The sequence below is a fragment of the Phacochoerus africanus genome, chromosome 1, assembly GCF_016906955.1.
Source record: "Phacochoerus africanus isolate WHEZ1 chromosome 1, ROS_Pafr_v1, whole genome shotgun sequence".
Lineage (NCBI taxonomy): Eukaryota > Metazoa > Chordata > Mammalia > Artiodactyla > Suidae > Phacochoerus > Phacochoerus africanus.
This window is the reverse complement of record NC_062544.1, coordinates 162,733,802-162,760,594: the sequence shown is the minus strand read 5'-3', so window position 1 is coordinate 162,760,594 and position 26,793 is coordinate 162,733,802. Positions and strand designations below refer to the sequence as shown.

The 26,793-nt window shown below is 41.3% G+C and overlaps 1 protein-coding gene across 1 annotated transcript; it reads right to left on the bottom strand.

Annotated features, from left to right (window-relative positions):
• Positions 1 to 1,226: 1,226 nt before the first annotated feature.
• LOC125129207 (uncharacterized) lies at positions 1,227 to 26,217 on the bottom strand. The gene is made up of 7 exons (XM_047783666.1): positions 26,154 to 26,217; positions 21,026 to 21,257; positions 19,008 to 19,160; positions 12,322 to 12,470; positions 9,776 to 9,916; positions 9,244 to 9,389; positions 1,227 to 1,627 (listed from the first exon to the last, which is right to left on the bottom strand). Exons 3-7 carry the CDS (start codon positions 19,092 to 19,094, stop codon positions 1,515 to 1,517), a joined length of 636 nt encoding a protein of 211 aa, XP_047639622.1. The 5' UTR covers positions 19,095 to 19,160; positions 21,026 to 21,257; positions 26,154 to 26,217; the 3' UTR covers positions 1,227 to 1,514.
• Between the last annotated feature and the right edge of the window lie 576 nt (positions 26,218 to 26,793).

Sequence of the window (26,793 nt, the reverse complement as noted above, 5' to 3'; positions counted from 1 at the left end):
ACCACAGCTCACAGCAATGCTGGATCCTTAACCCACTGAGCGAGGCCAGGGATTGAGCCCGCATCCTCATGCTTCCTAGTTGGGTTGGTTAACCACTCTACCACAAAGGGAACTCCCATTAATTAATTAAAAAAAATTTTTTTTTTAGCTCAAGTAGGTCAACAAATAGAAGCGGTCAGAGCCTTTCTCCAGTCTTGGGAACCCTTGAAATTCCCAGACAGATTCTGTCCTTTTGGTCTCTCTACAATGCCAACTTGAGTTCACAGCGTGATGCAGATGCTCAGTCATTGTCCTTGCTACCGCATTTCGTTACCTCTAGATGCAGAGTCAGAATTGGATTCAGCAGTCCTCTCCCCTCAGATGTCATTTGGCCAAGCGTAAGGACTGTCCTTTGTGTGGCTATCTGTCTTGGAGACACTGGTCATCCTCATCCCCACAGGAACCCCAGTCAACTCCTCTGAGAGCATTCTTGGTTGAAAATGTTCCCAAACAGAAACCATCTAAAACAAATGATAACCTAGCATGCTGCTGCTAATGCTGCTCCTGCTGCTGCTCCTCCCTTCTCCTTCTTTCCCTCTTGTAGTAGATTTTCCAAAATCTACTAGCACTATCCAGTAGAGAGACTATATTTACATCAGAGAACAGAGCCAGGATCTTATAAATTTCTTACTTTACCTTTTCATTTGGCTTTTTAGATCATAAAATTTTGTATTTTTCTCATTCAGTGAGATTTCACAGAGGCGATACAAGGATAATTCAAGGACAGAAAAACAAATCAAAAACAAAACATGAGAACAGATTGAAGTTGAGGAAGAGATAGCCAAAGAGTAAAGAGCTTCATTATAAGTGCCCATTGTCAACAAACTACAAAAACAAAACAAAACAAAACAAAATGAAAACAACCTAAACAGAACAAAAAAATTTAGGTTAGCCTCCACAAGGAGTTTCCCAAAGACTGTGCTCCTGATACACCCAGGGATCAGTCATCTTGTGCTGTCTCTTTATAACCTCAAAATGTTAATGCTGTAGTGGAATTTAGGAATGTGTGAGCACAAGTCCTTGACTTGTAGAGTAAGATGCTGAGGCCCAGGCATCAGGCAAGTGCTGAAAGCACAATCCTAGTTCCCTAACGTTTAGCTATAAACTTTTAATACTTGAACAGCTTCCCTCTTAGTTTAATCCTACTCAGAGGTTATAGTATTGGTGATTTCTTAAAATTCCCTCTAATTGACTCAGTTTCTGCTTCTGAGCATAGAAGAAAAGTCTTCAAGCTGAATTATCAGGTCACACTGGCTGTTTATTGCAGAGATATTCCCATACTTGTTTTTTGGTCTTGTTGAATGAGCCAAAGACAAATTCCTCTGGTGGAAATGGCTAAGATGTTCTGTATTTGGTCTACTTGAAGCCATCAGACACTGAGTGTTCTTCTTCTCCACTTGGGTTTTTCTCTCTCTTTGGAATAATTACTTTAAGGAGGAAGTGACTTACAAGATGAAGGAAATGGGAGGAATAGCTCAAACAACCACAACAATACCTTTTTTTCTCTTCTTTCCTGAAGTAGTTTTCACTGTTAGAGCTCCAGATGACTCTGTAATCTGGTTCAAAGTTGAACTTCCTCTCTGCTTAGCTGTATTAAAAAATAAATAAATTAAAAAAGCTAGTTCAAAGTTGCATGAATGGATTTTTGACACACTTTGATATTGGTTACTTGGCTTCATTTTATGTACACTTTGGACAGAGGTATTTCTTATAAAAGAGAATTATATGACCCATTGACCTCATGTCAGTCCTGTCTTTTTCATGTTTCTCCTCTCAAAGGCTTAAGGAGAACATGTGACCAAGCACGGCTCCAAGAATCACCCTGCAGGGCCTTGTGTAAATTCTTCTTTCTGTTCCACAGCTGCCCTCTATAAAAGTGGTTTTGAATTGGGAATTAGTAAGAATGTAGCACAGAGGGACATATTTTTGACATATTTTAAAATATATATTGGTAATATTGTCACACTGGAGTCATTCTAGACCCCTCTTCCCCTTTCCCTTGCCTCCCACATCCCCTCTGTCAGGGAACAGTATAGATATAGAACCTGACCTCCTCTGGATGGACCCCTCTCACCTCTTACCACCACCTCTCATCTGAATGACATTTGCCTCCCCAAAGTTATCTGTGCCCTCCCCCCATACCTAGTATGTTTGCCATGCAAATTGAAGGGTCTCTCTCAAACCTAAGTCCCAACTAAGACCTGATTCCCCTTCGCTTTCCTAGCTAACGAGGCCCTTGACCCTCTGGCCCCTGTAATTGCCTAGGTACCTGCTCCTTGTACACAGGCTTTGGGGCATTTCCTCTGCCTGGAATGCTCCCCATTTAGCCACAGGCTCACTCCCTCACCTCCTGTGTCTTTTCACAAATGCCACCTTTTCAAGGAGGCTGACATACAACCATCTATTTAAAATCATTCAAAATTTTACATCCCTTTTGGCCCTATAATTCCTCTTCTGAGAATTTTCAGTATTGGTACACTTGCACCTGAAAGTATATGTATGTGTGTGTGTGTGAATCCTAAAGTTAGCAAACAATAAAGCTATTTGGATTTAGGGGAAAAAAATAAAATCACAACCATCTTTTCCTTCCACAGATCCCCAAACTTGCTTATCTTGCTCAATTTTCTTTTCCATAGCAATTATCATCTTCTAATAAACAATGGAAGATATATAGTTCTGCCTTTTAAAAATTATCTAACACTCTGCACCCCCCTCCACACACACACACAAGCATGCACAGGCACACTGCATTCTCAGCCTCCTCCTCAGGGACAGGGATCTTTGTTTTATCTCTAATGTGTGTAAAGAGAGATACAGGTACACACACACACAATGAAGGAGTATCATTACTAAGGTTGCATTTTAGACATTCTAACAAGTAATTAAAACAGACTTGTCATTGGATAGTGAGACATTCGTGCCTCTTCAGTTTTTGGCAACAGAAAGGTCCTGTGCCTGCCTCTGGCAAGAAGAAATTACTAGGAGGCCTGGGAGTAGCTCACAGAACAGAAGAAAAAACCAAACATTTGGGCCTTATGAAGCAGTGGCCTCAAAACATTTTTGCTCTCAAAATCCTAGAGGAATATGGAAAAGCTATGTACAATCGTGTACATTTTTAGTTTTATATCTAAACTTGTTCACTGTGAGTTTTAAAATGTCAAAGGATGAACTTTCTAGCATATGGCAAATATTGACGTTTAAAAATAAAATCTGTAGGGAACTATATTCAGTCTCCTGGGACAGACCATGATGGAAAAGAATATTAAAAAAGAATGTATATATGTATAACTGAGTCATTTTGCTGTACAACAGAAATTGGAATAATATTGTAAATCAGTTATACTTAATGAAAATAAAATAAAATAAAATCTGTTATACCATTCTCTTAAGTGCATCAAATGGAATCTAAATTCCAAGCACTTTGACACTCACCATCATTCATTAAAAATATCCCTATAGCCTAAAACATGAGCAGTACTTCTGGAGTGATTGAAAGTTTTATGATTCCATTTTTCCTTGTGTTTTCATTGGTATTTCCATTCTACTGACTCTGCAGAATTTTATAGTTGAAAGTCTTTTGTAGGTTATCCTGTAATACTTCTCGGTAATAAAAATGCTATATTTACAAATATTTAAATTTTAAATATTTCTTGAGATCATGTCTCTAAAGTGTTAAAAATTCTACAGTTATTAATCAAATTTTAGAAATATGCAGTTGGTTAATATAGCATATGTATTTTATATATTTTAGTAAATCCTAATTAAGTACAAAAATAAAATTTTACTGAACACCTCTCCCAAAAAGATGGATGATGCTGTTTTATTTGTTTTAATAATTAATCCATGTATTCATTAAAGAATATTACTGCTAAAACAAGGCAGACTTAAGCATCAGTGTTTTTCAATGTTGTAGTTGTAACTGCTGAGAAATCTTGTTCATATAGATGGGAATGGACTAATAGGGTTGCCAGATTCAGCCTCCTTTATCCCCCAAATGCAGGATACTAAATTGAGTTTAAATGCCAGATAAATGAAGAGTAATTATTTTGTTAATTATATCCCAAATACTGCATGGAATATACCTATATAGCCAATTATTTGTTTTTCATCTAAAATTCAAAAAAACCCCGGGGGAGTTCCCGTTGTGGCTCAGCGGTAATGAACCCGACTATTATCCATGAGGATGCCAGTTCAATCCCTGGCCTTATGCAGTGGGTTAAGGATCTGGCATTGCTGTGAGCTGTGGTGTAGGTTGCAGACGTGGCTTGGATCCACGTGTTGTTGTGGCTGTGGCATAGGCAGCAGCTGCAGCCTGATTCGACCCCTAGCCTGGGGACTTCCATATGCCCCAGGTGTGGCCCTAAAAAAACAAACCAAAAAACACTAAAAAAACCCAAAAAATCCTAAAAAGAGTTTTATCACAGCAGTACTCTTCAGTTCTTTGAACTCCTGAGCTGTAGGCTGAAAACCATAAGCAAAAAAAATTTTAATGACCTGTCAGTTGATAACTTAAATCCTCCTTCAGTTTAGTTCAAAGCAAAAATTGGAAGCCACTTGATGTGTAAAAAATGATTTATCGCTGTTATTAGAGTCATTCATTTTGTTAACAATTACAATTTTTAATTGTCTCTTTGTTTTTGCACTTTAGGGGAGATACTCAGATGCTGGATGAGAGACAGGTATGCCTTTCTTTGGCAAAATAGGATGATTTGACCAACGATATTAACCACCAGGTACTGGGTCATTATGGAAGGTGAGAATCTGGACATTTTAAAAAACCATCCACATCCCCTCAAACACAGCCCTGGGAAGTTTGTGTGTACTCTTAATGTGTTTGGGCTACTCTAACAAAACACCATATACTGGGTGGCTTATAAACAACATTTACTCCTCACAGTTCTGGAGGCCGGGAAGTTCAGGTTGCAGGCACTGCCAGATCCAGTGTCTGGTAAGAGCCGCTTCCTGGTTCATAGATGGCCATCTTCTTGCTAGAACCCCACATGATGGAAGGAGTATGGGAGCTCTCTGGGGTCTGTTTTATTTATTTATTTTTTCATTTTTTGTATTTTTAGGGCCCACCTGTGGCATATGGAGGTTCCTAGGCTAGGGGTCTAATCGGAGCTGTAGCAGCCAGCCCATGCCACAGCAATGCAGGATCCGAACCGCGTCTGTGACCTACACCACAGCTCACGGCAAGGCCTGATCTTGGTCAGAGATCAAACCCATGTTCTCGTGGATACTAATCAGGTTTGTTAACTGCTGAGCCATGACAGAAACTCCTGGGGTCTGTCTTATAAGGGCACTAATCCCATTCAGGAGGGCTTCACCTTCATGACCCAATCACCTTCCCAAGGACCCACCTCTTAATATCATCACTTTAGCAATGAAGACTTCAACATATGACTTTTGAGAGAACACAAACATTCAGTCCATAAGAGTAACATACACACCAGCAGAGAGTAAAAGTGCCTTCTATTTCAGAGCTGGATCGATAGGCCTCTGCTCAGGCAAATTAGTTTTCCCCTCTTGATTTCACTTCTTTGCCAGCAGGATTAGCCATAAGCAAAAAAAGAGGCATATGAGGCCATAAAGATGGTTATGGCATCTTAGCAGCCCTTGCCTGACCCCAGGGGTGTGGGATCCAAGCGCCACCAGTTGGACTTTGTCACCATGAAATGTGATTCTTGAGCCATGGAATCTGGCAGCCACCCCCAGACACCTGTGTGTTAGCTCATCCTGTAAAAAGCTCCCTGGTCCTTGCTCTTTACAATCCTGTCCTGAAACAAACTGAGTTGAACCCCCAGTATGGCTATATTTGGAGATGGGGTCTCTATGGAGGTAATTAAGGTTCAACAAGGTCATAAGGATGGGGCCCTGATTATATAGGATTAGTGTTCTTATTAGACACCAAGGAGCTTGCTCTCTCTAATCCACACACGCACACACACACACCTAGAAAAGGCCAAGTGAGGACGCAGTAAGAGAATGGCATCGACTAGCCAGCAAGAGAGTTCTTACCAGGAACCGAATCAGCTAGCACGTTGATCTGGGACTTCTAGCCTCTGGAACTGTGAGAAAATAAATCTTTTGTTTAAGGCCCCCAGCCCGTGGTATTTTATTTTGGCAGCCTGAGCAGACTAATAGAGAATGCAGAGTAGCTAAAATGCACCAGTTAAACTGGATAGAGATTAAAGTGAATGTGACAGTTAGGAGACTGTCATAGGTAGCCTTGGGGGTGAGGGGAAGAACCTAGAAATGTACTTGTTAAGTGGGTTTTGTTGTATTGCTGAGATCCTGACTAGTGAGAGGGACTTAAAAGAGGTTCTGTATGGTGACCACTGACAGCAGGGCCTGGCCCAGCTGGAGTAGTTTCCACCCTGGCCAGGACTGCTGAGAAGGATGACAGAGCAGGCCCTTCTGCGGTCAGTTCTGACCCTGGCTTTTTCTGGCTCTCTGGAAAAAAAATCCAGAACCTTTAAGATTAAGCCTTAATGCCCTTTCAGTAGAAACCGCTTAGAGCAACCAGAATAAGAGACCTCCACATTTCTTCCTGACACCCTTTTCACTTCTTACCATTCCAGTCCCACACCTCTCACACCTGTCCCTGCTCACCATGCTCCAGTCCTTTGAGATGGCACTTTTATATTTCCAATTATTAACAAAAAATCGCAGATTCACTAAATAGATCTGGAAGTTACAATACAGGACTTCATAAATAAGAGCTTGGCTTTCTACGGGAATGTTGGTAAAAACAGCAGAGTGAAAATAATATTTGATGACAAACATCCTTTCCCAGCTTCCTTTTGTATATTTTTTGAGTTGACTTGAATTATCAAATTCAACAAATAACCTATATAATTCTGATGCCCTGAAATTTCCTAAATGAAGGACAACCATTATATTTTTAAATCTCAGTTAGTTACAAATTATTTGCACTCATTTACACAAGGTAGCCTGGACTTCAGCTCTTTTTTTTTTTTTTTTTTAAAGAGGGCAAGTCAGTGAATAAGTATATTTCAATAATTTTCATTGAGATATAATTGACATATAACATTATATTCCAGATGTACAACTTAATGATTTTATATTTACACACATTTGTGAAGTGATCACACTAAATCTAGTTAGCATCCATCACCACATAGTCACAAATATTTTTTTCTTGTGGTGAGAACTTTTTTTTTCTTTTTTGCTTTTTAGGGCCACACCCATGGCATATGGAGGTTCCCAGGCTAAGGGTCTAATCGGAACTACAGCTGCCGGCCTACACCAGAGCCACAGCAACTCAGGATCCTAGCTGCGTCTGTGACCTACACCACAGCTCATGGCAATGCCAGACCCTTAACCCACTGAGCGAGGCCGGCAATCAAACCCACAAAGTCATGGCTCCTAGTCATATTCGTTTCCACTGCACCACGACAGGAACTCCTCTTGTAGTGAGAAATTTTAAAGTCTACTCTCTTAGCAACTTTCAATTAAGCAATACAGTGGTGTTAACTGTAGTCACTATGCTGTACACCAGACTTCAGGTCTTTATCTACATTTTTTTCCAGTGAGTAGTGTGATTGTTTTCATGAATATGCTTCAACATTTTATTCTCCTGAGAAAGAGTTGTTGCTATAATGGTAATGATAAGGGTGATGATGATAATTAACCTCCCTCTAGTACTATTGTGTGTAAGACATATGCTAACTGCTTTACATTATATCACTTAATTCTCACTAAACACCAGAAGGTTGTTTATCACTATGTTTATTTTGTAGCAGAAGAAGCTGAAGTTAGATCAATGAGATAATGAAGTAGGATCTGAATCCAGGTCTGATTCTAAGTCTGTGTTATTAACCTCTTGTTATAATTTACTGTTATGAGTGACAAAAGTACTCAGGAAGTTCCTGTTGTGGCACAGTGGTAACAAACCCGACTAGTATTCATGAGGACTCAAGTTTGATCCCTGGCCTCTCCTGATGGGTCAAGGATCTGGTGTTGCCATGAACTGTGGTGTAGGTTGCAGATGTGGCTCAGATCTGGTGTTGCTGTGGCTGTGGTGTAGACTGGGAGCTGCAGCTCCGATTTCAACCCCTAGCCTGGGAATTTCCATATGTCTTGGATGTGGCTCTAAAAAAAGCAAAAAAAAAAAAAAAAAAGTAGTCAACTTTAGGGAGTTCCCTGGTTAAGGATCCAGTATTGTCACTGCAGTGGCTTGGGTCGTTACTTGTAGTGTGGGTTTGATCTTTTGTCTGGGAACTTCCATGTGCCGCAAGTATGGCCAAAAAAAAAAAAAGGGAATCACCTTTAAAAATGTCATGAATATGTGTACTTGGAATCTATTAAAAGAAAACAATACTTATAGGGAAGTAAGCAGTTGTTCTCATCTGTCCTACACCTGTCCTTCTCATCTGTCTACTTCTTACGGACTGCTACTTCCCCCTGCAAATCTGTGATTCTGGTTGCACCCAAGGAAAGCCAGTTACCCTTCCTGTGGGATTTGACCCATAGTCACTGGAAGAAAGATGACTTGAATAATTACAAGTCATGATGATATAGCCCTGGGACCACTGGCAAATGTATAAACTGCCATTCCTGCTTGGAGGAAAACTGTCTTGGGAGAGAAGGCCAACCCTCAGAAGGGAAGTAGAGTAATGAGCAGCAAACTCAGGGTCTCCTGATGACATGATTTGAGCTCCTGGAGTCAGCTATCTCTGAAGACAGCTCCACCTGTAGACGTGCCAGTTATGTAAACTGCTATATATCTTTAATTCTGTTTGAATTGCTTTCACTTTTAACTGAAAAAGTGCTGGTTAACATGCTGTACTAATTTCTTATACTGCTCTAACAAATGACCGCTCCAACCTCTCCTCCCATTGTCACATCTCCTTCTCTCTGCCTCTGACCCTCCTGCCTCTCTCCTATAATGATCCTTGCGATTACACTGGACCCAACCAAATAATCCAAGATAAGTCCCCCTGTCTTGAGACCCTTAACTTAATCATATCTGCAAAGTTCCTTTTGCAGTGTTGAGGTAACATAGGTATAGGTTTTGAAGATGAGGACAAAGACATCTTTGGGGGTCTTTTATTCTGCTTCCACACATTCTCAGGAAGAGGCACCTCCATTGATCACTGGGAAGGCTACTTTTCATTGCAAAGCAAAATTTTCCTTCTTTTAGTGGCCCCAACAGAGTGTAGAGCCAAATTCCTTGCTTACCTTGGAGCAGCTGAGGGGGATGCCTGGGGTCTGGTGAGCAAGTGGCTGGCTGGTCTTTCCCCTGCATCTCTGCATACTCTGCTATGGGTCTGAGGAGATCCAGAGCTCCAGAACACTGCAAGTAATTGCCATCAAGGTGCAGCTCACTGGGGAAGGAGTGAAATACACTGTTCACTTGGTGTTCTTTCCACTTTCTCAAATTTTATTTGAGATCTTTACCTCGCAAAATAGTAGACCTAGTTACAAAATAATAAAAAATTATAATAAATAATAATAGACCATGTCATAAAAAATGGACCTAGTAACCACATCAACTGGCCAAAGCATGCATTTAGCGCGACATCCTTGATTCTCAGCGTAACTAAAAGGATCTTTCTATTATAATGAAGAAAAAGAAAATGAAATAACTAGAGGGAGGAAAGATTAAAAACCTAAAGGGAGCCCCTGGGCTAGTAGGCTCTGTAAGTACCTGGTTATATAACTCAAGACAGAAGAGTGCCAAGATGTAGGAGGGGGAGCAGGGAACCCTCACCAAATGGCACTCTGGCATATGATGGAGCCCAGCCTTGGCCCAATCTGTGGCCCCAGACCACAGTAACGTAAGCTGAGGCCTTGAAGCCTTTGGTTGTTCTCCAGGCCTGAGAAAATCCTCTCAATTTCTTCATTTCCAAATCTAAAAAAGAAATGACAGGAGCAAATAAGTAATTTTTAAATTATGTCACCCATTGGATTATTTAATTTGAAGGCACTCCCCAGGGCAATTAGAGTGACTTTTGCTGGTCCTCAGTTTGAGCTTCCAGGGCCAGGGCTGACTGTGGGGGTGGGCTGGGATGATTGAGGGGCACAGCCTGCATATGGAGGAAGGGGGACCCGGAGTCTGCCTCCTGGGCAAAGGGAGCAGAGAACTATTTGAAGTGCCCATTTAAGGGTGCAAAGAGTGAGCAAGCTGTGGATCCTGAAGACAGATGAGGTGGCCCAGCTGGCAGGGACCAAGGGGTCTGGCAAGACCCCCTAGTACCAGACTCTGTAAGGAGGGGCCTTTTAAACCACATCCAGAGCAGTTTCAGGACAGTTCAACCTCTTGGCCCTCCTGGTACCAAGCTGCTCCTCACCTTGAACTGCAGAGTCCCTAGAGTTCGCTAAGTGAAATCACACCCATCGTCTCATTCATGCCAGCAACAGCCTCTGGGGGTAGGTAGGTATTAAGAAACTGAGGACCAGTGAGGTAAAAGGGATATTGTCAGGGAAATTGGAATGTCAAGGCTTGAACTTTAAAATGAAGTGAGAAGTATTAACAGAAATAACTTTTAAAACTTATTACTTCATTCAACAAGTAATTATTGAAGGCCAGCTACCATGGTAGTTCTACTAAGGTAGTTCCAACCTTACTTGGGAATGTGGCTACGCATGAGAAAGAGGAATATCTTCCAGCCTTACCTGGGGATGCAACTGTATATGAGAAAAAGGGGGATCCTGGACTTCACAGTCTGTTGGGGAAGATGGCCAGGAAAGAGCTCCAGTCCCCAGAGTCTGGTAATCAGCAGTCTGACCAGTGTTGAGGTCTCGGCGCTGATTCCCAACTACCTAACGTTAATAACTCTACATGTCTTAGCAGCAGCAAGATTTCCACTGACAATCAAAATAAGCTGTTTCCTAAAGATGGGTATTCCTTCTTTCATCCTTCTCTCTCCTTCCCAGCACAGGTCTCTGGGTCCATGTTCTATACTAGAGGGGTCCTGAGTCCAGAGGCGTCACTAAGCAGTGGGGCTAGTTCTGCCTGGTCTAGTTGGGGAGCTGGGGAGACTCTAGCCCATCCTGCACTCACTGCATTGGTGTCTTGAGGACCCTGGCCTTCTGCTGTCCTGTGTTAGGAAATCCTAACTAAGGCTTATTCCAGTATTTGAGAAAGCTGGAGAACCTTCACAGAATACTTGCTCTCCCCAGCTCTTGCTGATGGACTTGTCCACTGTCACCACCAAGATCCTAGTAAGACCATAGTCTTTAATAGGGCCTTTGTGTCATGGTCATCTCAGGCATGAATCATCTCCTTCACTTCATAGCCTACTGGCCTTTTGAGTACAAGGCACCACCTGGCTCCATGAGAAGAATCATGGAATCATAGATATGGGAAGTGGAATAGATCATCTCGTTATAGATCAGAGAGGTTGCATGACCTACCCCAGCTCACACAAGCAGCTTGAAATTATTTATGGATGGTAAATTATAGGTTCCAGCAATCCAGAATCATGGATCAGAGGTGGGCTCTGATTCAGACACCTGGATTCACATCTGGGCTCAATCCCCAAGAGCTGAATGGCTTTGAACAAGCCAATTAATCCCCTTGAGTTTATCCCCCATCTATAGTCAAGGAATAGAAATAATATATATCTGTCATTATGCATCATATATCTTATGCAGTGGTATATATATATATATATATATATATATACACACACACACACACATATATACATACTGTTGGGAGGAAAAAAATGAGAAAATCCATGCACTGTGCTTGGCACACAGTAAGCACTCAATAACCATTAGCTGGTGGTGTTATTATCACTATTATCACTACCCTTGACCCTCCCCCCAACACACTTGGTGCCCAGCCCTCTAAAGGACTTTCTCTGTTCTTCTCTAGCACCACAGCTTTACTCCCCTCTCTCCTGATGAACACTGACCCATCACCTAGGGAATGGTGGTTTCCCTTATCCAAACTACCACTAAAATGTACATGGATATCTGCTGTAATATTCAGACTGCCTACCCTGCATTATACACAATCAAAGTCATGTCTCCTCCATCTACTGTACCAAGGACTCCCTTGGACAATGGCATTGCCTTAAATACACTTAGACCTTCCTTAGCACAAGTGCTGTGTCTTACACAAACTGGTCTTCAACAAATATTTGTTGAAAGAATGACGAGCAACTCAGAAACATGAGCTCTCAGGAGGTGTGTCCTTCAGCAGTGACTTGATGAGACCCAAGGAACCAGGACATTGCCTTCCCCTGTCTCTGTCACCCCTAGCCAACTGCAGGAAGGGCCTTGAAGGAACCCCACATTCCACCTTACTTGCAGTAATCAAGAACAAGAGTTTGCAAACTGCTGGACTGAAGAGCCTTCCCAAGTCTCCCCAGAGACCACAGATCCATCTTGCAATCAATGAGTTCCAGGGCGGTAAATGGGCAGGTGGTGCACCCCTTTGATTCCAAAAGCAAAGCCTGAGAACACAAGGTAAAAAGTGCTGACACCATGAAGACAAATATGATCTGTTTTCATATGTTATTTAAAAGTCGCTTATGTTGGGGTTCCCACTGAGGCTCAGCAGAAACGAATCTGACTAGCATCCCATGAGGACACAGGTTCGATCCTTGGCCTTTCTCAGTGGGTTGAGGATCTGGCGTTGCTGTGAGCTGTGGTGTAGGTCACAGAAGTGGTTTGGATCCCATGTTGCTGTGGCTCTAGCGTAGGCCGGAGGCTACAGCTCTGATTCAACCCCTAGCCTGGGAACCTGCCACAGGTGCAGTCCTAAAAAAGATAAAATAGAATAAAAAGTCACTTATGTTAATTACCTCAAAATTTCTGCCTCCAAAATAACTTTCTAGTTATCTAAGTGGCATGAAAACAAAATAATTTCCCTTTAAAATGAAGACGCATTGGAGTTCCCGTTGTGGCACAGTGGTTAATGAATCCGACTAGGAACCATGAGGTTGCGGGTCCGATCCCTGCCCTTGCTCAGTGGGTTAAGGATCCAGCGTTGCCATGAGCTGTGGTGTAGGTTGCAGACGCGTAGGCCGGCAGCTACAGCTCTGATTAGACCCCTAGTCTGGGAACCTCCATAAGCCATGGGAGCGGCCAAAGAAATGGCAAAAAAAAAAAAAAAGACCAAAAAAAAAGAAGACTCATTGAAGAATTATATGGGAAACACCAAGCTTTATGATATAAAATATAGCACAATATAAGCATACACCTATGGCAAGGTCATTTCTGGAAACAAAGGACCCCAATGGCAGTTAAATCCCTACCTAACTGATAAGAGAGGGTATTTAAAGCTACAAATCATGATGACCAGCTTTTAGCAATTAGAATCACCACAAACTGAGGATTCCTTCAGTTCAGAATTTCAGCCTAAAAGAGGCTTTGGCAGAGTTTGGAGGATTTAGGGTTTTGTGAGGTAATGATATGTTTGTTGGTCAGAGACAGCATTCCAAATGATACCTTGGTTGAGAATAAAAAAAACCCTTGCAACCTTAACTACAGAGCTGATGCCTGAGGTCTCTTTAATGAGAGAATGTCTAGTTTGAGTGCTAGATTGGATTTCTAAAGCTCTGTTTCAGGCAGAGGAGGCCATGTGGCACATCACTGCTGATGTTAACACTGGTCTGCGCAAAATAACCTCTGGACCAGGTCCTGAAGGTCTCAACCAGTGGTTTGCAGGGTCACTCCCTGGGGCACCAGCACTGCTTTGGGCAAGGCCACAGCCACCTCCAATAGAATTCCTCAGCAGCCTCCGGATTACCGAGAGGGTTACGTTTTAACTGCAAAGGGTCACTTTTAACATGCGTGGACCGCATTCTCTTTCCCGCTTGAATGGACTGGATACCCTGAATGACCATCTGAATAAAAACAATGAAAAGTTCTTTTTTCTATTTAAAATATTTTGTAAAATTTATTTTTGAATTTTGGTCATATACACATTTACCATCCTAATCATTTTTAAGTGTACAGTTTAGTGACATTAAGTATTTTCACATTGTTGCGCAACTCTCATCACCCTCCATCTATCCATCTCCAGAAATTTTTTCATCTTGTGAAACTTAAACTGTACTATTAAACAAAAGCTCTCATTCTCCCCTCCCCCAGCACCTAGCAACTGCCATTCTACTTTGTATGAATTTGACTACTCTAGGTCCCTCGTATAAGTTGAATGATACAGTATTTATCCTTTTCTGTCTGACTTATTTTACTTAGCATGAGTTATTCAAGGTTCATCTACATTGTAACATGTCAGAATGTCCTTCCTATGTAAGGCTGAAAAATATTCCATTGTATATATATACTATATTTTGTTAAACCATTGTTCTGTCAATAGATACTTGGGTTGCCTCTATCTTTAGCTACTGTAAATAATGCTGCTATGAATATGAGTGTACAGATATCTCTTTGAGACCTTCTTTCAATTCTTTTTGAGTATGTACCCATTGTTGGATCATATGGTAGTTCTATTTTTAATTTTTTGAGGAACTGCCATACTGTTTTCCATAGTGGCTGTACCATTTTGCATTCCCACCAGTAGTGGAAAGAGTTCCAATTTCTTCACACCCTCATCACTATATCATTCTTTGCTTTTTTTTTTTATAGTAACCATCCTAGTCAACATGCGATAGTATCTCAGTGTGGTTCTGATTTGTATTTCTTTAATGATTAATGATGTTGAACATCTTTCCATGTGCTTATCAGCCATTTGTTTATCTTCTTTGGAGAATGTCTGTTCAAGTCCAAGTCCTTCCCCTCCCCCCCGCCTTTTTTTCTTTTTAGGGCTGCACCATTGGCATATGGAAGTTCCCAGGCTAGGAGTCAAATTGGGGCTGTAGCCACAGACATTGCGGGCCTATGCCACATACATAGCAACACCATGTCTGCAACCTACATCACAGTGGATGGCAACATCGGGTCCTTAACCCACTGAGCAGGGCCAGGGATCAAACACACATCCTCATGGATACTAGTCAGGTCTGTTACTGCTGAGCCACATTGGCAACTCCAAGTTCTTTGCCCATTTTTAAATCAGGTTGCTTATTTTTTGTTGTTGTTGTGTTATAGGAGCTCTTTTTATATTTTGGATATTAACCTCTTATCAGATATATGATTTGAAATTATTTTCTCCCTTTTCACTTGGTTGATTGTGTCCTTTGAAGCACAGAAGTTTTTCATTTTGACATAGTCCAGTTCATCTAGTTTTTCTTTTGTTGCCTATGTTTTCAGTGTCATATCCAAGAAAGCATTGCCAGATCCAATATCATGAGGTTTTCCTTTATGCATTCTTCTAAAAGTTTTAAAAATATGTTTTTAAAATGTGTTGCTTGATTGGCAGGTTAGTGAAGAATACCCAAAGGTCAGTGAATAAGAGAAAGTAGAACCTTAGAGGGTATGCAGGGCACTGAAGCCAGCTTTCCCTTTGAGAGCATCATTAAAGCATTAGACTCCAAGGTGAGGAGTCCAATAGGAAATATTCCTTAGAGGTGTGGCCCAAAACATAAAGTGGGCTGTAGTGCTAAGCCCTTAGCATAAAGATGAACTAGAAATAAACCCAACTCTCCCTTCCCCAGAAGATCCCAGGGAAAATCTCAAACTGATACTGAGTATATGGGAAAAAAATACATCCCCTGAGAACTCACAAAGTAGCCTTAGTGCAGGTTTGCATCCTTAATTAACATCACCTGGATGGTTCAACAAACTCTCAGCTCAAGAATTTAATTTCATGTAGCATTGAGATAGTAGCACCCTGAGTATATGGTAGAAATAAATGCAAATCCTCTCTATAGAAAGCTGTCTTCAAACCAGAGCTCAAGGAATTGCCACAACTATTTTCTCAGGAAATATGAGTTTACAGTAAAGAAATAAATCACAAAAACACACAAATAAATGTCACCATAAGAACCAATAGAAGCAAGAGTGAGCAATATCAGACTCCAAAATAATTCAGATTATTGAAACTGTTAGACTGTTAAACTATTAAAAGAATTTTAACACATTCAGAGAAATGAGATTTTTTTTGAAAGGCAAACACTAGAAAAATGGACAGTAATGTCCTCTTCCAATCTGCACTTCCCCCCTCCTCCCTGAAAGTAATTTTATCATTTTATTTTTTATTATTATAGTTGATTTTTTGTCAGTTTCTGCTGTACAGGAGAGCGAGCCATACACACACACACACACACACACACATGCACACACACATTCCTGAAAGTAATTTTACGATAATCAAATGCTATAGCTTTTTGCAAGCATACAATATGTATTCACTTGTAAAACATTACTATGTGAGAGTCATCATATTTTATTTTTGAATAACTGTAGTAAGTACAATTTCATTGCTATACAGTGTTCTACTATATGAATATGCCATAGTTTCTTTATCCATTCTCTATTGATAGAACATTTGGTTACTTTCAGTTCTTGGCTATTATGATTAATGCTTCCAAGAATATTTTGGTATATGTCTCCTGGTGCCTCTCCCCACCCCCAGTTTATGCCAGGTACATGGCTACAGAGGAGAATTGCTGGATTATAGACTTTGGTATTAGTAGATACTGTGATACAGTTTTCCAAAGTAATTGTACCAATTTACGCTCCCATTACAGTGTATGAAAATTTCAGTTGCTCAGAATCCTCACTGACACTTAGTAATTTGCCTTTATTTTCACTATTTCAGTGGCCATATAGTGGTATCTCTTCATGTTTTTAATTTGCATTCTCCTCATCCCTAATGAAGTTGAGCACCTTTTTATATGTTTATTAGCTATTTGATACCTTCTTTTGTAAAGCACCTAGTCAAGTAGTCAAGTTTTTGACCATATTTCTATGGAATTATTTGTCCTTTACTTATAGATGAATGAGAGTTCTTATATAACCTGCATATGAATCCTTTATGATTATGTATGTAACAAATATTTTTTTTCTAGGCCTGTGGCTTGCCCTTTGACTTTTTTTCTTTCAAAGCAGTATCTAAACATTTTATTTTTCTCTATGATTTTTATTTTATCGTTTATTTATAGTTGGTTTACAGTGTTCTATCAATTTTCTACTGTACAGCAAAGTGATCCAGTCACACATATACATACATTCTTTTTCTCACGTTATCCTCCATCATGTTTCATCACAAGTGACTATATATAGTTCCCTGTGCTATACATCAGGATCTCATTGTTTATCCACTCCAAATGCAATAGTTTGCATCTATTAACTCCAGACTCCCATCCATCCCATTTCCTCCCCCTCCCCCTTGGCAACCACAAGTCTGTTCTCCAAGTCCGTGAGTTTCTTTTCTGTGGAGAGATTCATTTGTGCTGTATATTGGATTCCAGATATAAGTACTATCATATGGTATTCATCTTTCTCTTTCTGACTTACTTCACTTATATGAGAGTCTCTAGTTCCATCCATGTTGCTGCAAATGGTAGTATTTTGTTCTTTTTTATGGCTGAGTAGTATTCCATTGTGTATATATACCACATCTTCCTAGTCCATTCATCTGTCGATGGGCATTTAGGTTGTTTCCATGCCTTGGCTATTGTGAATAGTGCCACAATGAACATACAGGTGCATGTATCTTTTTCAAGGAAAGTTTTGTCCAAATACATGCCCAAGAGTGGGATTGCTGGGTCATGTGGTTATCCTATATTTAGTTTTATGAAGTACCCTCGATACTGTTTTCCATAGTGGTTTTGCCAATTTACATTCCCACCAACAGTGTAGGAAGGTACTCTTTTCTTCACACCCTCTCCAGCATTTATTTGTGGACTTGTTAATGATGGCCATTCTGACCAGTGTGAGGTGGTATCTCATGGTACTTTTGCCCTTTTACTTTCTTAAAAGTGCTTGCTGATGAACAGAAGTTATTAGTTTTAATGGAATCCTACTTATAAATCTTATATGGTTAGTTAGTGCTTTTTGTGTCCTGTTTGAGAAGTTTTTCTCCACCTCAGACTCATAATGGTATTTTTCTATATTATTGTCTAGAAATTTGATTATTTTGCCTTTAAGTTTATAATTCATCTGAAGTTGATTCTGAGGTATGATGTAAGGTAAGAATCAAGTTTCTTTATCTCCTATCTTGCTTATCTTCTCCTCAGTGAAAATATTGGTCTGATTTATCTAATTTGCCCTTTTCAGAAGTAAAGTCCTATATATGACTTCTCACTCACAATAGTGGAAGGTCAATTAAAAAATAATTATGGTTAATCTATAAGTGTATATCCAGCAAAACTATCATTTAAGAATGAAGTATGTGATATGATAACATTCAAAATTAATTAGCATGGAGAAATCTTGACAACATAATGTGAGTAAAAGAGTAATTCACAGAACCATACGCAAAGTACAGTTCCACTTATGTAAGTAAAACATACATGCATATGTAATAAAAGTATAAAAACATGCATGGAGGAGTTCCTGTTATGGCTCAGTGGTTAACGAGTCCGACTAGGAACCATGAGGTTGTGGGTTCGATCCCTGGCCTTGCTCAGTGGGTTAAAGATCCGGCGTTGCCGTGAGCTGTGGTGGAGGCTGCAGATGCGGCTCGGATCCCTCATTGCTGTGGCTCTGGCGTAGGCTGGCGGCTACAGCTCCGATTCGACCCCTAGCATGGGAACCTTCACATGCCGTAGAAGCGGCTCAAGAAATGGCAAAAAGACAAAAAAATAAAATAAAAAATAAAAACGTGTGGAGTTGATACACATCAACTCTAGGCTCGTGGTACGTCTGGGAAGTAGATGGGGGAAAAGAAGTGAAATGAAGCTTTAGCTATTTCATTTCTTAAAAAGTATATTACATGATGGTGGGTACACAGATGCCAGTTCTATTATTTTTTGCACTTTTATGTAAGTTTGAAACATTTCATTAAATTTTTTTTTAAAAGAAAACTCTATAGCATATCAGTCAACAACCAAATGAACTACAAGTGGAACACACGATGTAATATGCTATATTCAGTTTTAAGGTTAACTGAAGAACTGTTTTTAAAATTCATGACTCACGAGTCTGGCCATCTCTGGGTTGCTCAGTTGAAGGCCCCAAATGCAGATCTCTCTCCCCAGAGTGAAACACTCATCCTGAACTGTCATGAGCAAAGGTTCCAAGGAAATTGGTAGGATGCCTGGCAGGGAGTCATCAGGTCTTACAAGTACAAACTGAAAAGTAAGAAAAAAACTGTAAGTGGGTGTCATAAGCAGATGTCCATGTATCCTAATATGTGGAGAAATAATATTATCATTAGACAGCAGCAAAACATTTAAAATAGTTACTAACTTTTGACCAGATGTGCATTGGGGTAAAAATTCAGCACAGGGCAGAGATTTTTCCAGCAGGTTACTCTCCCTTATTGGGTCAGGAAATCAACTTAGCAGCTGCAACCATTTTTTTTTTTCTTTCTTTAATGAAATAGAAATGAAGAAACATTACCTGAGTGTATCTTATGCAGTAAAGAATAATTGTTTCATGAGACTTTTATTTAGTGATATTCAAAATCAAAATGGATATAAAACAAAAATCAAATTAAACAAATAAACAAAATCAAAATGGAGGCCCAGCCAAGACAGCCCACCCAATATAAACAGCTCTTATGGTCATACTGATTCACCCTAGGACTTATATATGGGGTCATGATATTAATTATATTTCTGATGATGATTGTAATTAAAAATATTTGGAAAACATTGCTGAGGAGGTTATAGATTTGAACAAGATTTATGATTATCTCTTATGATTAAGCTGTAGAGGCTAATTATAAAGACTCTTAGGAAAATAAATTTTTTTCGCCATACCCATGGCCTGTAGAAGTTCCCAGGCCAGGGAAAAAAATAATTTTTTAGTAATTATTTTACCACAAAAAAGATGGCTCCAGGAAGCTCCTCCATTAGGATGAACTGGGAGATGTGTGGGAAGCCCAAGAAGCAACTACAAAAGAAGGAATTTGAAAGACCTGGGGAGTTCCCACTGTGGTGCAAGAGAATTGGGGTATCTCTGCAGCACCAGGATGCAGGTTAGAACAGTATAATGGGTTAAAGGATCTGGCATTGCCACTGCTGCAGCATAGGCTGCAGGGTCAAAAGGGGGTGGAGTGGAGGGCTACTCCCCTGGGAAGTAGAAGTTCAGGGGAAAGAGGGAGACGGAGAGGAACTCTCTGTGTGGGGTGCAATATAATCACCCTCCCACCTCCAAAAACTCATTCAAGAAGGATATGGGTAGAATGGATTTGTGTCAAAATCACATTAATGTTTTTTAAAGCATCTGTCTCTAATTATTCTAATTTGTTGTCTGGTTTAACATTCAGCATTTTAGGATATCAGTAGGTATGTGATTATCAAAACATAGTCTGTCTTTCTGGGCTGGTAATAGAAAAGCTGTAAAGCTGGACAGTCTGACTTTGGGTGCCAGGCTTCCGCTTCTGGTCTGTCAGGTGCCCCTTCCTCAGTTGACCCTTTGGTTTCACAGCTGGTCTTTCTTCTCCCCGACCTCACACCCCATCCCTAGATTTAATCTCAGAAAAGATATGACATCAGGTTTTTTTCCCCCAAAATCCAAATTATGTGTTTGCTGACCTCACTCTGAGATAGGAGGTGTGGCTGTGTGCAGGTCTGGCCTTATGGCATGGACACTCAGCTGTCAAGGCAAGGAGACATTCTTTCGGAGGGGTCAGGAGTGCTAGGGGAGGGAGGTCCTTCAAGGATGACAAAAGTGGTGGCTTTGAGCTGGACTCTCCAGATGTAGAATGGGAGGAGGGGCAGGTTGGCCACTCGGGATGAAGTAGAGTGAGAAAAGGCAGCCCTGCTGGAAGGCCTGGGATGAGCAGGTTGGGAGAGAGGAGCAGGAAGGTGGGAGAAATGCTGAGCAGACCTTGGTGCCAGAGTCAGGCTTTGGATGGCATGCAGGCAGGAACGCAGAGGGGGCAGCACCCCCAGTTCTGGGACTGAGGGGACTGGAGCTCATGTTCCTTGGCTGAAAACCTAGTCAGTTCATTTCAGGGAAAAATAAGGAAAGGAGAGGATACACTCACCTTCCTGAGAATCTGTTCATTATTGATGCTGGTTTTCAAGTCCCTTTTGATGGCTGGACACACAGACGTCTGAGTCTGTGCACAATACTTCTCATACGTTTTCAGGAACTTTTTAAGAGTTGGAATGATGGGCAGGAGTGCTCCTTTAGTTTTCGTTTTCCTTCCTTTTCTCTTGGCATTGTTTAGGTGTTAGATTCCCCTTGGATTCTGAAAACAGTAACTTGCCCTGAAACTTAACACACAAATGTCGTTTTAAGGAGTAGGTCACACCTTCCCCACTAAAAATTGGCAAATACTGCTGCACATCCTTCTCTGAAAATCGTAAAAGTGCTTCACTAGTCTTAAAAGGGGAGTAAGGGAATCAGGATTGAGACAGCTGAGCAGAATTTTTCAGTTTGCCACTTCTATATTCATGGAACCAGGTTCTTTCTTTTAGATTCTTTAAAATGGGGACAGTACTCATGGAACTCAATTATAAAGGAACACAATTAACCTTAATAATGAGTACTAAATATTTCCTAGGACAAATTGATTTAAAAGTGGCATAGTTCCCTTTATAAACATAATTCTTGCCAGGCAGTATGCTATAGTAGTTAAGAATGTGGGCTTTGGAGGGAGGGGAGCAGGCCTGAATTTTATTCTTGTCTTCAACATTTGACTCACTGGATGGCCTTAGATAAGTATGAAGCTCTTTCAGCCTCTATTTCCCCATCTGTAAAATGGATTATGGTTGTCATAAGGGTTAAATGAGGTAAGTTTATAAAGCACTTAGCACAACATCTGGCACATGGTAGAAGTGCGCAATAAACTGCTATTACCAGTGTTATTATTATTCTGCTGGCCACAAGAATCAGTACTGATTTTGTCCTTTAAATTATCTAGACTCAACGGGTCTCTCCATGTGATGATAACTTAAGGCCTCTGAACTGGGTTTATAGAGACAAAGATTTATGGAAATTATTGTTTTCCCACTTGAGAAATTTTCTAGCTAGAGACTGTCAAAACATGTGTTTATTATCTCACATTAAAAAGGGCTATCCTCAGAGTTCCTGTCGTGGCTCAGTGGTTAATGAATCTGACTAGGAACCATAGGGTTGCGGGTTCAATCCCTGGCCTTGCTCAGTGGGTCGGGATCTGGTGTTGCCATGAGCTGTGGTGTAGGTAGCAGATGCGGCTCGGATCCCGCATTGCTGTGGCTGTGGCGTAGGCTGGTGGCTACCGCTCTGATTAGACCCCTAGCCTGGGAACCTCCATATGCTGTGGGAGCAGCCCTAGAAAAGGCAAAAAGACAAAAAAAGGGGGGGGGGGCTCTCCTTGTTGAATCCAGGCCTGGTGGAGCATTCCAAAGAAAATGGAAGGAGACAGGGGCTGTAGAGAAAAGCAGACATCAAAAGGAGTACCACTTGTTTGCTGTCACTACTATTACTTTTCTACCTGCATGACTCTAGCAGCCTATATGCCCCCCTTAGGTCTGTTCTCCACCCAGTTGCCAGTGATGTTTTTGAAATATAAGTCAGATCATATGACTCTTCTACTTAAATCTCTCCATGGTTCCCTATTACATTTACCTTTACTGAATTTTATATATGCTTCCTCTACCAGTTATTGAGAGAGGTATGTAAGTGTAAATTTGTCTATTTCTGCTATTAATTCATACACTTTTATTTTTCTTATTGAAAATAAGAAAATTTTTATGATTTCTTATTGAAGTATATATGATTTACAATGTTTTAGGTATATAGCAAAGTGATTTATTTTCATATATATATTCTTTTTCAGATTCTTTTCCATTATAATTTATTATATTACATTAATGCAGTATAGTACAGGGACCTAAACTTGTTTCTCTGTTTTATATATAGCAGTGTGTATCTGTTAATCCCTTGCTTCTAATTTACCCATCCCCCACCCTTTCCCGTTTGGTAACTAAAAGTTGTTTACTATATCTGTGAATCTGTTTCTCTTTTGTACATAAGTTCATTGGTATCCTTTTTTTTAGAGTCCACATATAAATGATACCATATGATATTTGTCTTTCTCTGACTTCACTTGGTATGATAATCACTAGGTCCATTCATGTTGCTACAAATGGCATTATTTCATTCTTTTTATGGCTGAGTAATATTCTATTGTATATATAGACCACATCTTCTTTATTCATATGTTGATGAGAATTTATGTTGCTTCTGTGTCTTGACTATTGTAAATAGTGCAGTTATCAACATTTGGCTGCATGCGTCTTTTCAAATTAGAGTTTTCGTCCTTTCCTGATACATGCCCAAGAGTGGGATTGCTGGATCATATAGTAACTCTATTTTTAGTTTTTTAAGGAATATCCATAATGTTTTCCATAGTGGCTACACCAGTTTACATTCCCACCAACAGTGCAGGAGGATTCCCTTTTCTCCATGCCCTCTCTATCATTTATTATTTGTAGCATAAATTTTTGTTTTATATATTTTGAAGCTATATTACTAGGTGATTACCAATTTAGAACTGATAAATTTTCCTGGGGGAATCTACCCTTTTGTCATTCTTTAATATCCATCTTTATCTCTAGAATTGCATTGTGTCTCAGTGCCACAATTCTCCAACTGTACTGAGGTGCATGGAGGCACTGCAGACTTATAGGGCACTTTGGAATATGTTAAATACTCAAGGGAAAGCTAGCAACATCTCTTTGATGCCATGTGAGCTATTGGAAGTAGTTCACATTTTCAAATTAGATCACATTTATACTAGTATCCTATTGCTACAAAACAACTTAACCCATCATAAATGAAAAAACATTCTGGGGAGTTCCTGTCGTTAACGAATCCGACTAAGAACCATGAGATTGCGGGTTCGATCCCTGGCCTTGTTCAGCGGGTTAAGGATCCGGCGTCGCCGTGAGCTGTAGTGTAGGTTGCAGACGCAGCTCGGATCCTGCGTTGCTGTGGCTCTGGTGTAGCCCAATGGCTATAGCTCCGATTTGACCCCTAGCCTGGGAATCTCCACATGCCGAGGGAGCAGCCTAAGAAATGGCAAAAAGACCAAAAAAAAAAAAAAAAAAAAATTCTGGAAAAAGAGAGTGAACCCAGTAGAATGCAGAGACACAAGGAATGGGTAAGGGAAAATGACAATATTATTAGCTGTAGTTTGGACTTTACAGAGAAGCCATCACTAGGATGACCAACTGTCCCAGGACTTTGAGTGCTAAAACCAGGGAAGTACTGGGCAAACCAGATGGTTATTCATCCTACCACTCCCCCCACCCATAGCTATCACCCAACTGTAGCCCCAGCTATGCTCCAGCAGCTGCTGCACAGCAACCAGACTTGACAACTACCCAAAACCTATTTGCCACCTTGGCCTGGTCTAACCTTTGTTTTACACAGAACAAAAATGAGGCCCAGGAAGGGAAAGAGGGGAGTTGCCCTGACTGAAAATGAACTTGGCCTGCTGAATCCCAGAATTATTTTTGAAAAGCATCTCAGGTGATGCTTAACCTCTCACAAGTGGCAGACACTGGCATGGCACCATGGAAGACTGTGAGGGTGGCAAGGGAGAGGCCCAGGCTTTGGGTCAAGCGGAACTGGTTTGAATTCTGTGTCTGTCAGTTATTAGCAGGGTGATTGTGGGTAATAAATTTCATTTCCCTGAACCTCATTTTCTTAAGCTGTAAGAATGGTGGGAATATTACCTCTTTGGCATTTGTGAGGATTAAATTAGACAACATATATAAAGTTTCTTTCATCAGTAACATGGGGATGATGATGACAAAGGATTAATAAGAAGAAGAATGAATTAGTTCATGACAAATGCTAATAACAGAACCTGGCACATAGTAAATGCTCATATAGGAAATATGAGGCATAGTGGGGGTTAAGTGATTTGCCTAAGGGCAGATACTGGTAAATGGTGCAGTTGGGATTCAAATTCAGACAGCCTGGCTCCAGGCCCAAATGTGTAACCACTCTGAGGTACTACCTATTAGATACTGTTATGGACTGAATGTTTGCACCCCCTAAAAATTCTTTTGTTGAAGCCTTAATTCCCAGTATTTGGAGATGGGAACTTTAGGAGGTAATTACGATTAAAGGAGATATGAAGGTGGAGCCCTAATGATGTGATTATTGCCCTTATAAGAAAAAACACCTGAGGTCTCATCCCCAGCTGCTCCACCCCTGGCTGTTGAGATGGCCATCACCTACAATACAAGAGACAAGTCTTTAGAATGAAACCTCCCTTACTGGTATCTTGATTTTGGATTTCTCAGCCTTCAGAACTGTGAAAACCAGGTCTCTGTCGTTTTTGGTATTTTATTATGGCAGCCCAAGCTGACTAAGAAAGGTACTATACAATAATTTCTGCTCACAAAATGAAGTATTTCTCAACAGCCTGTTCTGGGTATTTATTAAGGTACAAAGTACAACACATACATTCTATAAATATTCTATTAAGTCCCACTTAAATCTTGTGTATTTCACTTAATGTTTTATCATGAGCATTTCTTTCTGTAATTTCCATATACAGTAAATGTGTGGCCCAGGTTAGCATCTACCTAAATGCTCAAGGCCAGCATTGATTGGCTAATAAGTTAATGAATATTTATTGGAGGCCTAAGAAGCAGGTACCCCACCCTATGCTAGGTTTTCTCATCTGTTTGGCTATGACTTTCCTGGAGATGGGATGGTGGGGGTGGGGGCTGAGGGAGTGAGTAGGAATCAGAAGGCCCTGTTGTCTATCCTGAAGAGGAGAGGGAGAAGAGGCCCATTCTGAGTCCCTTGCCTGCCCAGCTCCCACAGCTGCTGGCTCCCAGGGGACAAGGAGAGGGAAGGCAAGGAGAGGCTGCTTTCTGCTCCTTTCTCCCAAGGCAACAATTTCAACAGATTCCGAAAAGAATTCTCTCAGCCAAGGCCCAAAATCCCTGCTGTGGGCGCCGCGTGCCCCTGCCCTGGGGATGCCCGGGTGGGGAAGGGCGGTGTCCGTGGGGCAAGGGAGGCCCAAGCACAATCTCTACGGAGCCAGGTCCCAGCCTGTCTGGCGCATCCAACCAGGGGCCTCACAATTTCGGGTGCCAGAGCAACCCTGTCCTCCTCGCAAGCTCCCAGCCGCCCCCCTCCCCCTGCCTACGCCCCGCACTCACTCGGGCGGGCGCCGGGTACCTGTGGTACCTGCGTACTTCACCCGGCGGCTTCCTGCGTCGGCTGGCGCGGCGCCTTGGTGACCGCTGCCAGGGGCGGGCGCAACGAGGGGTGGATGCCGGAAAGGGTCAGTGACCTGTAAAGGGCCGGGCGGGAGCTGGAGGGAGAAGAGTTGAGGGCTGGAGGAGGAGGCTGTGGCTGAAATATTGGTGGGGGTGGGGGTGGGGGTGGGGGTTCGTCGAGGCTTGGCCTCAGACCTGGAGAACGCCAGGTGTCCCGGCTGCGGGTCAAGGTCATTGCAGCCAATGGTGCTGCGAGGACGAAGTCTAGAAGCCATCAAAAACTGGGGACTTTAGTAGAGCACTGATGGTTGGGGTGGGGGCCAAGGTCTCCAAAGGATAGATGCCACCACCTTTACTGTGCTAAGGTCAACTGTGCACTGCACCGGGAGCCCATAACAGGGTTTCCCACAGGAACTAAGTCATAAATGGTGGTTACATCCCACAGCAACAGGCAGAAACCAGTGTGAGGGCACTTTCCTGCCCACTAGAGAGGTTTCCTTTGACTTTTTTTTCCTCCCCAACCCCAGGAGGAAGGGGAGCGCCAGGATAATGGAGGCAGTTCAGGGACTGGGCCTGTGAA

Bases quoted from the DNA above. Each gene is read 5' to 3' on its own strand.
- LOC125129207 (XM_047783666.1), bottom strand. From the start codon at position 19,094: ATGACAGTTCAGGATGAGTGTTTCACTCTGGGGAGAGAGATCTGCATT. The intron at 9,917-12,321 runs GTAAGGTGGAAT...TTTCTTTTTTAG, and splicing joins CTTGTTCTTGATTACTGCAA to ATTTGGAAATGAAGAAATTG. The intron at 9,390-9,775 runs GTGAGGGTTCCC...CTCCTTCCCCAG, and splicing joins ATATGCCAGAGTGCCATTTG to TGAGCTGCACCTTGATGGCA.